The sequence below is a fragment of the Marmota marmota genome, unplaced genomic scaffold (genome assembly GCF_001458135.2).
Source record: "Marmota marmota marmota unplaced genomic scaffold, marMar, whole genome shotgun sequence".
Lineage (NCBI taxonomy): Eukaryota > Metazoa > Chordata > Mammalia > Rodentia > Sciuridae > Marmota > Marmota marmota.
This window is the reverse complement of record NW_025999990.1, coordinates 28,966,812-28,980,036: the sequence shown is the minus strand read 5'-3', so window position 1 is coordinate 28,980,036 and position 13,225 is coordinate 28,966,812. Positions and strand designations below refer to the sequence as shown.

Genomic DNA, 13,225 nt, shown 5'->3' with positions numbered 1-13,225 from the left:
TCTCTCTCTTCCTTCTTTCCCTTCTATCCCCTCCTACTCCCCTCCTTCCTCCTCAATCTACCTCCACCCCCTGGAGGCCCACAGCCTATAGAGAGGACTACCCTGCCCACTGAAGCCACCCAGCTGAGCCTCTGACTTCTTTGGTCCCTGGTCCCCACATTCTACCCACCCACCCACTCAGGCACTCTGCCAGAGAACGGCGCATTCAGAACCAGGCACAGATGTGTTCCCTTGTCTCCCCGAGCTCTGCTGGCCCTCCTCTCCCTGTCCCCTCTTTGTCCCCCTCCCATCATGCTGTGTTCTCACTAGTGCATGCCATGTGAATGTACCCCTTGATGGTGCCCAGGTAGATGGATGCTCCCTTGGGGCAGGAACCATTCTTGAGGTTCTAACACCTCTTCCAGCACCCATACCTTCTTTTCCCAAGAATACCACTGGCCTCTCCCTTTGGGTGCCCCCTGAGTCCATCCCCCATGCTCTAAGGGTTGGGGCTCTTTCTGGGAAGTTTTTTCTCCTACCAGGCAGGTCACTCCCTAGAGGTGGGGGCATGTGCCTTCTCCTGTCCTCCTGTTCATGTGCCCTCTGTCCTCCCTTCCTATTCCCATTCTCACTCTTCTGGGCTTCCCTGATGGCTCCACCCCGTGCTGACACACTCCTCAGACTCAGAGCCCTTGCTCCAACTCTAAGTTCTGCAAGCTGTTTCATGAGGAGTTTACTTCTCTTCTTCTTAAAGAGACAAGGAGCTTTCAGAGTCAGGGCCACAGGCTCAGTCCCATCTGCATGGTGTATAGCTGAGTACCCAGGGATGGCCTTCTAGGTCCAGCCTGGGTAGGATGACAGACAGCAGCTTCAGTACCCCCAGAAGTGAAACTACACCCCCTTAAGTCCTTCTGCTTTTTCATTAAGATTAGAGAGTATCTATATGGCAGGACTAGCAGGACCTTAGAGATAATCTGGTCCAACCCAAAGAAATGGTGAAATGGCACTTCAGAGACAGAAAGCGACTACTACTAACTGCTCTGCAACTCCTGGCAGAACTGCACTTGCAGCCACCACCGAGGGTAGCCTTGTTCCGTCTGTGGAGCAGGTGGCCTTCGGGGATTCAGGCAACTGTAGGAGGATCCTCCCCAACAACCAGTATATTCTGATATTCAGTGGTGTTCCACAGGGAATGGTGGCCATGATATAAGAGGACAACCATTGGTGAAGCAGGAGGAATATGCCTTCTTTCTTGTTCAGGCTTCATACAATACCATGGGATCTGGCTTTGGTCAGACTGCAGCCTACCTTTCTGCCTATCTCCTGGCCCCAGGCTCACCTCCTGCTTGGCAGCATCCTTTGCTCCTGCTGACCCCTGCCTGGAATACCTGCCTCCCTACCTCTCTGTGCTGAAGACCTCTCCCTCCCTCCAGCCTTCCCAGAAACCCACACCCAGTGTCACCATTTCACCTATGCATAAGTGAGGCTCTGTTGGTTTCTGGGTTTATGTCCTACCCCACCCCAGCCCCACTCTCCTGGGGTAGCTTGGCCTGTGCACCATGACCAGGGAGAAAGGGGTAAAGCAATGAGAGAGGGGCTGAAGTAAGAAGCAGCCCACGTGGCCTGGTCTAGGGAGCAGGGAGCATGTGTGTCTGAAGCTGCTCAGAGATGGAGAAGGTATGAATTCAAAGGCAGATGCAGAGGGGTAGGTGGGGAGAAGGGCAGGATGTGAATGTGGGACCAAGTTAAAAGCCAGCAGTAGAATCTTCATGTGTGTTGGGTGAGGGTTGTACTGACCTGAAGTTCTGCGCACACATATGTGTGTGTCAAACAGGATTCAAAGATTTATGAGCCCACAGGCTAGAGTGACACCGGGAGCTGCCTACAGCCAGAAGCCAGCATGGTGACAAAAGTGTCAGGGCCTGTGGACATACTTCTCTGCTCTAGGCCTGGGCCAGCCCCTGTGGCTCTGCCCTGCTTGGTGAAGGCACAGGGGATGGCAGAGGCAAAGCAGAGCCAGGGCCATCGCAAGAAGGCAAGGCTGATGGACCATTCCTACCCCACTTCACTGAAGGGGGCTCCAGGTGTCACTTAGCTGCGCCAGGGCATGACAACTGAGTCTGTACCTCTGGGTGACTATAGCTCAGCTCTCCTAGGACAGAGAGGTCTAATGATGCAGATCTCAGGAGCTGTCAGCCTGTGAGCTAGGATGGCACTCCTCTTGTACAGTTTTCAGGCAAGGAGGGGTGACAACTTGGTATAGGAAGGGCTATGTGCAGATAATTGCTGCATGAAGTTCAGAGGGCAGATCTGAGCAAGTTTGACTTTCACACCCCTCTAAGAAATGGTCCTTACTGTCTTCATTTCTGATGAAGATGCTAAGGGTATAAGAAGGTTTGTCTGAGGTCATATGAGGCAGAGCTGGAAATCAGAGGGTTTGCTTCAAAGCCCAGGCTCTTAATTGTTCAAGCTCTAGGGCTTTCAAGTGGCCGGTCTCACCAAAGGGATTTGGACCAGCAGATGCCCCAGATCTTTCTGAGTAAGCTCTATCCCATGGCTCCAAGGCAGTTTGCTGTAGGGGCTATGAGGTGGGCAGTGGGAAATACCGCCATGTGGGCTGCTGGGACAAACTCAGTGGCCTTGCTGCCAAGTGAAGTTCCCATGGGGGGAGAGAAGACAGGACCTTATTAGTGTTCCTACACCTCAAGTTCAGCTATCTGTGTGCAGGCCCCCAAGGAAGGGCTTATTAACCTAGTCTCCTATCTTTCTGCTTACAGGGATCACTAGGCACTGGGATGGGAACACACTGAGTGTTGTCATTCAGTCCCTGCCACCCAAGCCAGTGGACCTTACCTGCTTTCGGGGTTTGCATCAGGGTCTCTAGGTGTGGCTTTCAAGAACCCCCGTCCTTACTAGGCCTGAGTAAGGCCTATTGCCTCATCCTGCCTCATCCTGCCTATCAAGTCCTACCTGGGAGCCACACCTTCCTCTCCTGGTCACCCAGGGCACAAGGTCTCCTTTCCAGGATGAACAAGAATGTGAAACCCCCAGCCATGAGCAAGCACTTTCCTGTCCTTTCTGCTGGCCAAATCCTGCTTACCAGGGAAGGGGATTCTTGGACTCCACTTCCTACAGAGCATCACTTTCCTCATTTTCCTGACCACCTTGATTCTTTCTCAACACCCACAGCTCTCAGGGTTGGTGCTGCCAAAGCTGCCACACAGTCTCAGCTCCTAGCTATGCTGTCAGTTCCCTGGGAACAAGCAGTGGGACCTCAGATGAAGACCCCAAGGACAGGCCCCTATGTTCTCAGTAAAGCTGGGTGCTTCCTGGGGCAGGGGCCAGGCTGCCACTGAAAAATACAGAGGCTAGGTTGTTCAGGGCTTGCTAGGGAAGGAGCAACCATTCTCAGGATTTTTTTTTTCTTTAAAAAACCAAGATATCAGTGTGTGAGTTGTGTCATCCCAGTGGCAAGTGATAGAGGGGAGTGGGAAAGGTGTCGTGTGCATGACCCACCAGCCCTTGGTGCATTCTGTCCAGTCTCCTGTGCTGGGCCCGACCGCCACTCTGGTTTGCAGAGCTGACCACAAGACGTGCGCCTCCATGCCCGGATAGGAGAGTGCCACATCCCATAACCCTGCTGCCTTCCCTCACCCACCTCCTCACACACACAGACCAGATTGCCTTTCCAACCAAGGCCATGGCCAGAGGCCCAGGTGAGACCAGAGATACAGGTGAACAGTCTCTTTGGGAAGAGGGGCAGGAGGGGATGAGACTCACCTTCTCTCTGTTGCTGGGGAATCATTGGCGGTGGCTGAGGAAAAGCCTGGCTTATCTGACCATAGGCAGCAGGGTAGGCGGCTGCTGGAGGGCCAAAGAAAAGAGGCGAGAGAAGACAACAGGAGGCAAAGAGACAGGGTGAGAGGTGGGAAAGAGAGAGATTTCAGTGTCAGGCAGTAAAGGCTAGCCGGCCAGCTGGTATGTGTTATCTCAGTTGCTTCAGAGGAAGCAGCCTTCAGTCTTTGGTACCAGCAAAGAAGCACAGGATGAGGACTGGAGAAGTGTGTGCATATGTGGGGGTGGGGTGCACTTGGGGGGTCAGGCAAGTCTAATCTGCAATAATGGATAGCCATAGCTGATCTGCCTTCACTCCCTCTCAGAGGGCACTTGTGTGAGAGGTGGGGAGTTGCCAGATGTGTGGACCTGGCCTCTAGGGAACCTGCCAGAGGTAGGCCCCAGTTCAAAAAAAGCAGAGGTAGGACAGTAAAGTCCAACATATCCCTCTGCCTGGCCTGGTTCCCTCAGGGGCAAGGTCTGACATAGGAGCTAGGGAGGGCTCCAGGACCAGTGAGAGAGCTTTCTTTGGTCTCTAGAGGAGGAAGACCAGCTTTCCTTCAGTTCTCATCTCATCAGGGAGCCCACTTACCCTCAGGGGAGACAGCACTGACTCTTCAAAGCCAGCAATGAGGTAACCTGACCAGATCGGACAACAGGGCACAGGCTGGGTGGGGATGAATGGTTGGCTGACAGCTTGATTTGGCTCATTGGCCCCAGGCCATCTGCTGGCCTCAAGCTGTCTCTTCTCACCAAACACACACTATCTCAGGCTCCATTTTCTCCCAGCAAACTGACTTACTTGCCTGGCTGGTGGAAGCTGCTTCCTTTCCAGAGTCCCTCCTTCTCTCCAACCCAGGCATCTCTGCTTCCTGAGCCAGTGATTGTGGACTATGCTAGGCAGCACCCCAAGTCTGGCCTGGCCCCCACTGCTGCTGTGCAGCTTGGTGTTCCTGGGCAAAGGTGAGTCCAGAGGCCCAGGGGAGCAATCTCTTTGAGGAGAGGGGTTCGGAGGGGCTCTGCAGTACCCTGGCAGTACCACAGGGAAGAGAAATTGGGCCTCAAAGACAAGTAACTAAATTCATCTCATCTGGGGTTCTGCCCAACCACCATTACCAGTCCACCCTGCCATGCCAGGAAAACTGCACCGAATGCTAGGAGGCCTGAGAGAGGGAGTTAGCCCAGAGAGGGTGGGGGTGTGGAGCCAGTATAGCCCTCCCTCCTTCCCCTGAGGACCCTACCACCCACTCTCCCCACCCCCATGCAGGGCCCAGGTCTGGGGTGGGAAGAGGGCATTGGTGCCACGGGCGTGGAAGGATGAATGCAGCCAGGAAAAGAGCCGAGGGGACGCGTGGATACTAACGACCTGCATACTGCTGCACTCCCGCGTAGGCCTGCTGCAGGGGGTCCGCGGCGGTGGGGCTCTGTGCTGCTGGGAAGCCAACGGGCAGAAGTCAGTGGTGCGCACCCAAACTGGCCCCTGCCCCCACCATTCTAGGGACAACATAATAGTTGCATTGCCCCTTCTAGTCACTACATGCTTACTAGGGCAGTGTCTGGGACAGGGGCGCTGAGTGCTGGGCCCTGTTGGAGGTCTCCCTTCCAAGCCCAGGGCTCCTACTACATTGCCCTCCATAGTTGGGGGAGGCATGTTACAGCTGGATTAGGTGTGGCTGAGATAGGGGCTCATGCAGAGGAATATGAGGATTGGGGAAGAGAGGCCAGAGGAGGGCTTGATCACCAGGGTCTTGGTAGGGAAACACATGAGCTCCCACCAGGGCTGTAGGGCTGGAATCTGTCAGAAGGGGTTCATCCTCACTGATCCTCAGCAGAAGCCAGGGACAGTAAATGAAGAAAAGCCTGGTAGATGTCATCTGGGTGAAAGAAAGGCCACTGGGGGGCCTCACCCTGCCACTCTGTCCTCCTGGACCACCCACTCCAGCTCAGAGGGACCCCTCCCTCATTCTTTCTTTTAAAATTTAGTTTATTACATATGCCTCATATATTTTTATGTTTACAAATTGCGTTGAGTTGCATGAAAATTCCTCTCAGCTTCACTAACCTTGAGACAGGCTTTTTCCTGACTATAGCACCCAGACCTGTTTTCTCATACCATTCTCTTTAGAAAACATTCATTTTTAATTTACGTTTCCCATTATTTTTACAATATTTATTTTTTAGTTGTAGTTGGACACAATAACTTTATTTTATTTATTTATTTTTATGTGATTCTGAGGACCGAACCCAGGGCCTCACAAGTGCTAGGCGAGTGCTCTACTGCTGAGCCACAACCCCAGCACCCCCTCCCTCATTCTTAAGGAATTTTCACTATGCATGGAGATCTTCTACTCCTGGTCTTGCTGGAGACTCTTGCAGCAGGGACTGGCCACATAGTTGAGTTCCGCTCTATGGGCTGGGAGTAGAGTGCTGCCCACAGACACCAAAGAGCTAGAAAACCAAAGGCCTTCCCCTATCTTCTGCCCTGTAATTCTAGTACCCTTGAACTGAAACTTTGGCAATACATTCAGAGAAGCTTGAATAGGGAAAGGCTTGGTTCATCTTGTGGCCTTTGCTGTCTCTTGAGGAACTGTGGGCAAAAGCGTGAAGCATGCATTAGCGGTGGGCACAACCCTTAGTGACCAAGGTCGGTGATGACTGACATGGGACTGGGCTGGCCTTGGAGGCCCAGAAAGGTGGATAGGACAGATGCCCACTCACATGGAAGACCCAGCCCCATATGTCTGGGCAAACTGGGTAACACAGGATGGGAGGAAGAGAAGTAAGACAAGTAACTAAGGCACATCTGCCTGTCAACTCTGGCCAGCCAAGCTATCTGGCTATGCAGTTTTTGAGGCCTGTAGAATGGACAGAATTCCCAACTCTCCTTTTGAGCTCTTTTCCTGAGTTTTTCAGTTAATCGCTATTAGGAAATAGCATCCAGACCTCAGGGGAGCCCAGGCTGAGGCAGAGGCCGCTAGAGTCAGTTGGACGACAGGCTTAATACCCCCTAGGAGTAGCAGAGGAGCTGGCCCATTGGGGCTCTAATCAATACTGAAGAACAAAAGAAAGGCTATGATACAGGCTTTTTCCTGCCTGGGGCTATCCCAGTCTGAAACCCTGTTCCTATATTTCCTCCATGGAGACTGGAGCAAGAGCCCCTAGCTGCAATATGATGGCAGAGTGATCTCCTCCTGCCTCCTGCTCCCTCTACCTGTCTCCTCTGCCAGAATCTGAGCTTTCTGGAGGGACAGCCACATCTTGCTTGTCCTCTTGGTCTTCCCAGCTTCTCACCCATGCAGTGCCTTGATGCAGATTAGAAAGGCTACCCCTACATCAGGGCACATAGTTTGGTGCCCTTGTGCAAAATATAACCAGCACAACTTCATGGCAGCCCCTGTCAGAGTGCCAGAAACACAGTGAGTGCCCAGGAAAATAGAACTACTGGAGAAAAAACAGTTTTTTATGTTTGTGAGAGCCACCCTTTCATTAAAGGCCACACTGTGTGTTTCCAACAACCTCTCCATGAAAAAGAGGGAAGGATAGAGAAACTACCTGGGGCTAGGAAGCGAAGAAAACATTCATGAAACCCTTTTCTACTTCTCTGCCTAATGACCTCATTAGTAACTGCCAAAGAGTGAACATTTTGAAGGATCTCGTTCATTACAGTGGCTCCAAACTCCGCATTTAAAGATGGTAAATTAATTTTTTAATGTACTACTTTTCTCCTTTCCTTCCTTCCATCCCTCCTCTTGCTCTGGCAGGGAATTGTTTATGGGAGGTGCCAGATTGTTACAAATGGGGGAAAGAAACATTTCCAAGTTCCATGAGGGAAATGGCTCACAGATGCTGGTGGGGGTGGGGAAGGAAATGGCTTCCCTGAATCCAGAGATCCAGATGGGCTTGGAGGGAAGGAGGAATGGAGAGTCCAGATGTGCTGAGGGTGGCATCTCCCAGCCCATGAGCCTGATATTAGTGGAGTCACTTCCACCTCCAGCTTGCCAAGTCCCTCTTTGCCTCCCCTATCAGCCGGAGCCTTCATCTTCAAATACCACTCCAATACTCTGGGCCCTACCACATCACTTTCTAGATCCCTTTGGCCATTTTTCTGAGGAATTGGAGGTGCCTGTACTACAAGCACTGGAATGGGGTTAAGTTCAGAGACACAAAATTCTCCTCCTCTATGTCCCTACAGCACAGTGGCTTTGCACTCTGCTGCTGGTGGAACTTTTATACACTATAGATGTTTGAGCCACACTTCAGACAGTGAAATCAGAACCTCTGAGTTTCTGTAATTCTATCAAATCCCTAGATTCTGATGGGCACCCAGATTGGGGAACAAGACCCAGTGGCAGGAGGGGGCTGCCTGGTAGGGGCAGGGATGGTGAGACTGAACTCCTCAGTCCTATTAGGTCAACCTCCTCACCATCTCTGCCCCTACTAGGCAGGTCCCCTCCTGCCTCTGGGTCTCCAGGAAAGGCCCCACCAGAGTGTGCACCTTGATCATCCTCATCTTTCCAATGTCTGCCCACCTGTTAAAGTTGCCCTGAGCCTCCTCCTCAAGGAGGCCCCTGGGGCTTCTTCAGCTTATAGGATTCTCCCATCATTTGAGTCCTTCAGTGTTTTCAACCTGAGAATATTCACTCTTGATTCAACTTCTTTCTGCCTTACAGTCTCTTGGATCTGTAGATGGATTTTATGTTCTCACCTGGACTTCAACCTCCAAGGGGATAGACTATGTCTTGCCCTCCCCTGGGGCCTTCCTTTCACTCAGCACAGACCAGACACTTGCTAATATGCATTTGCACTCTGAAACTTCTCCCTCTGCCCTCTAGGAAAGGGGGACAGCAGTCTTCATATCTTATTACATTATCCTCTGCTGGACTGAGCTCAGGGCTCAGCTTCCCCACACTGATTTTAGTCCACCCTCCAGACAAGAGAGGGAAGCTGCTCTAGGTCAACTGCACACTCTCACTGCGTGACAAGTGCTGAGTATGAAAGGAGTAAAAGTAATCAGGAACAGGCCTTCAGGATTTTCTTGTGTGCCACACTCTGAATTGCAGGTTTGGGAACTGTCCAAAGTTCTAAGTCGCTGTCTGAGGTGCTGTTTTTTGTGCGTCAAGAGACCCGACTGACTGGTGGGTACTAGTTAGTATGTATGCCAACCAGTATGTCTCCATTTCCTTCCCCAATGAGTCTTTTCCTACTAAACGTTAAATCTGATTATTCTTTTAGCTTCTATTCCCTTAATTGTTTTAGCGCAAATTCACATTCTGTTAATTTGCAGTTACTCTTGGCCTGGCTATACAATTGTACCCAGTGTCTTTTCTTCCCTAAGGGAGTCACTGGAATGGGACTGTCATGATCAGACAGACACATCCCCAAGGGTGGGATTTTAGTCTCTTCTCTCCAACTGCACATTTTCAGAAGCAGGGCAGGAAGCTGGATCTCCTTGATCACATTTTGGGATCTACCAAGGAATGGACAGAGAGCAGGAGCCACATGCTCCTAGTTGTAACAGCAAGGACAGAATGGTGAGTATGCTTCCTGAGGAAGGGAGACTGCCAGATGTGCTCACCTGGGTAGGGGTGGATGCCATTGGCAAACACAGCTTCCGCGGCAGGTTGCCCGTTGGCCTGTGGGGGGAGGCCAGTGAAACCATTCACCCCAATGGGGGACGGGATGCTAGGCACGGCTGGTGCAGTGATGCCCGGAGGGGTGCTGCCACCTGGTTCCAGGGATGCAAAGGGGTTGGGAAAGAAGGGAGGCAAACAGAACAAAGGTGAGGAAGGCCAACCCATGGAGCCTGAGGATAGACTTGGACCTCTTACACCAGCTCAGCCTTAACTGTGAACCATGCCTTGGCTTATCTTTCTGCATGAAATGACTTCACACATCCCAATTTTATCCATCCTTCAACAAAGAGTTCAAGTCCCATCTACCCAATAGATGGGTAGGCTTCTCTTACCACACAGGCTATTCCCATTGCCCTTGGCTTTAATCATACTTGTTTATCCTTCATTCTTTTTCAGAGGCTTTTGCTAACTCTAGCTAAGTCAGGATTGGCTGGTCCTTGTTTGTCCCGTGAGGAGCTGATCTGTCTCCCCAAGAAGTTTTGCTGCTCAGATGAAGGTCTTAATTCTGGTTCCTTACATTGAGGCTCTGAAAGAGGTCACTGCAGAGTCCAGCCTCAGCCCTATCTCCTACAGAGTAGACACAAATGTTCCTGCAGTTGAAGCAACTGTGGTGGTCATGGTGAGGAGAAGAAAGTCAGGATCAGATAGCAATACCAAGCGTCCTCCCTATTCCAGATGGAACCCAAGATATGAATGCTATGGTGATTGCACTGAGGACCCCGAAGTTGGAAAGATCCTTCCTCTTCATGTAAAATCAGGGTTTCCCTTGGATGAGGACATGAGGATGGCCCACTGCCTAAATTCATAAGTATCCCTGAGGTTGGGGACCAAAGCTAAGGGGGCAGTGTTCAAGTTGAGCCCAGAGATAGCACAGTCTTTCCTTGTTTTCAGCTGAGAATGGAACAGTTCCCAGATGTCAGAGAGATCAGTACTATTATCTGAACATAGAGAGTCAGCTCAGTAAATGAGAGCTTGTGGTGTTGGGCTAGTTATTGGACTAGACTAGGGCTTCTCAAGTTTAACACTACAGTCATTTGGCCTGGAATTTCCTTATTGTGGGAGAGTTGAGCTGTGCATTGTAGGATGTGTAGCAATATCTCCAGCCTCTACCTGCCAGATTATGGTAGCATTCCCCTCTCTCAGCTGTGACAAACACAAATGTCTCTGGATAGTGCCAAGATGTCCTGGGGGTTGGGGCAAAACTGCACTGTTGAGAATCACTGAACTGGACAATAGCCAAGCGCCAATCAAAAACATGCTTTGTGAGTTGGGTTTTTTCCAACCCCCATCATTCTTTGATAAAGGTTCTCTCTTGCTGGTTATGTAGTTGTTTTGGAAAAGACCAGTAACTCTAGGTTGGCTTAAAGTAAAATGAAAAATGGCTCTTCCTATGCCTGGGCTAGGGACACAGAACAGGCAGGGCTCTTCTCCTTCAGACCTTGAAGGGCATATCAATTTCTGTGCAGATATTGATTGTTAGTAGAGGTCAAGATGAATTAATTCCTAACAATTCATGGATAAACAAGATCAGAGATATTCTCACCCTGAAATTCCTACCTTGGACTTCATGGACCCATATCCCATCTTCTCTTGCGTCCTCACTGATCAGAATATTGTTGAGACAAAGTGCCAGGCAACAAGGCCAGCTTGGGCCTAGGCACCATGTGCTCTTGCCCCAGGATGATTCACTAGTAGCTGAAATTAGGCCCTAGCCTAGACCCAGGTGCTTTTTCATTGGGCCAGATCCTATGTCGATACCTGTGGGCTCACCTGAGGTTGGGGTCATAGGTGCGGCCGCCAGGCCATTCATGTTGAGGGCCGCCATCTGCTGCATCTGGGCGGCAGCGAAGGCAGCCATGGGGTTCAGGTAGCCACCCTGTGCGACTGATGCCATGAGAGCCGCTTGCTGCTGCATCAGCTGGGGCAGAGGGAGTGGAAAAAATATCACACGCTTCCAGAGGGGTATCCCTCCCCACCAGGGGGCTCAGCTCCTGTGGACCAACTTCCCAGGCCCTGAGCCCCAGGGAGCTGAGACATCTCCTGGTCACCACGTCCAGGGAGCCCTAATGCCTCCCCCATTCCTGCCCTAGTCCTCATTGGCTACTACTGGGGAGATGACTTCGTGGGAGATGACTGCATTCAAAAGTAATAGTAAGGTCTTTGAGATTCTGAAGTTGTTGTGGAGGGTAAGGGAAGGGGACTGGCTTCATGGGTAAGGCCTCTCATTCGTGAGTATGTGACATCCAAAGTGCCAGAGAGTTGGATAAGCCTCTGTAGAGTTAATGGCATAGATTTCTGCCCCAAATGTTCTTAACCCAGAGTCTGTTGGGCAGAAGCTACAGGAGAATCATGAATAGACCCCAGACACCCTCAATGTTGTCAAAAGGTGAGTGGGGAGCAGGAGAGGCTGTTGGAAGTGGCCACAGCTGGACACTCCTGAGGAAATGAGGTGAGCTGGTATGTTTAGAACCAGAACACTAGCTGACTTCAGTGCCATTGTGTGGGGACTGTGGTTACAAGTCTGGAGGCAGCTGGGGAGATCCTGTCAGAGAAGGCTCTACTGTGGAAGAAAGAAGTTGGTGGGCCAGAGGCCTGGGAGAAGGGGGGCCTGAGGTGTCACAGGGGAAGTACAGGTGTCACTTCACAGGACCCTTGCCGCGAATGACCAGAGACTGATAATATCCTTCCATGCATGGGGGCAAGTCAGGGATGAGGAACAAACACTGGCATCTTCCCTCCTCCCCATCAGTATTTCCTAGGATTCTGCACTGTTTTGGCTAAGTGGGAGGGGCATTTGGGGTATTCCATCTTGCTGCCCAGCGGAAAGCCTTCTCTCTAGTTCCTCTCCTAAACACAAAGACAACAAACCACCTCTTCCTGGCAACCACCCACAACTGGACCAGCCTTCTCTTAATCCTTTGTGAGGTTATCCTTCCTGGGTTTATGCCTGGCTCCACTCATTCCCCAGGGCAGAGTAACATTTTTGGTTATGTGTCCCTCCTCTCTGGAGCTCTGGGAGGAAGCTCCAGAACCTTCTCCCATCTGTGCCCCCACTTACTGCCTGAGCGTAGGCGCCGTAGGCCCCGAAGGGGATGGCCATGGGGTTGAACATGCCCATCTGGCCAGCCATCTGCTGCATCCGCCGCATCGTGCGCTCCTTGTCAGTGTCTGCGAACTTGACCACCAGACTGGACGAGGCTCCCTGCAGCCAGGGTGGAATGTGAGACCCACCGGCCCCAGCGCTGGTCCCCAGCTGTCAGCACCCCTGGCCTGGGCCTCCTGCTTTCTCTGTCATGCGCTTTAACCGGGTGGGGGCAACAGCATGGTGCCCAGGAGTATAGGTCTCAGCTGTCAACCTGACAGTGGCATTTTCTATCTGGGTCACCACACACAGGGCGATTCCTTAACACATCTCTGGGCCTCAGTGTCCTTGTCTGAGAAACAGTGTAAGGGAAATGCTCTCCTGTCTCATAGGGAGACTATGAGCACTGGCCCTCTGGCGGGGTCCTGCGGGGCAGATGTTTAGGTTTCCAGCTGGCCCAGCCCCCGCCCCAAGGGCCACACTCACTGGCATGGTCTGGCTGCCATGCAGAGCGTTGATGGCGGCTTGTGCCTCCGCGTGGGAGGAGTACTTCACAAAGGCGCACCCTGCGGGGACAGAAGACAGGTTGAGCCGAGCCAGGGGCCAAGGAGAACTGGAACCCTGAGGCAGGGCAAAGGAAGGGCCCAAGAGAGAGGGCGCAACCTAGATGAAAGCAGAATGAGGTGGGGGGGGGGGG

At 51.9% G+C, this 13,225-nt stretch overlaps 1 protein-coding gene across 1 annotated transcript in view; it reads right to left on the bottom strand.

The window, feature by feature from the left end:
* Positions 1-13,225, bottom strand: part of Celf4 (CUGBP Elav-like family member 4) — a 293,998-nt gene that overhangs the window by 14,655 nt on the left and 266,118 nt on the right. Inside the window, 6 exon segments of the mRNA XM_048806309.1 lie at positions 3,760-3,843; positions 5,177-5,242; positions 9,389-9,538; positions 11,217-11,364; positions 12,505-12,648; positions 13,015-13,094. Coding sequence (XP_048662266.1) covers positions 3,760-3,843; positions 5,177-5,242; positions 9,389-9,538; positions 11,217-11,364; positions 12,505-12,648; positions 13,015-13,094 — 672 coding nt within the window.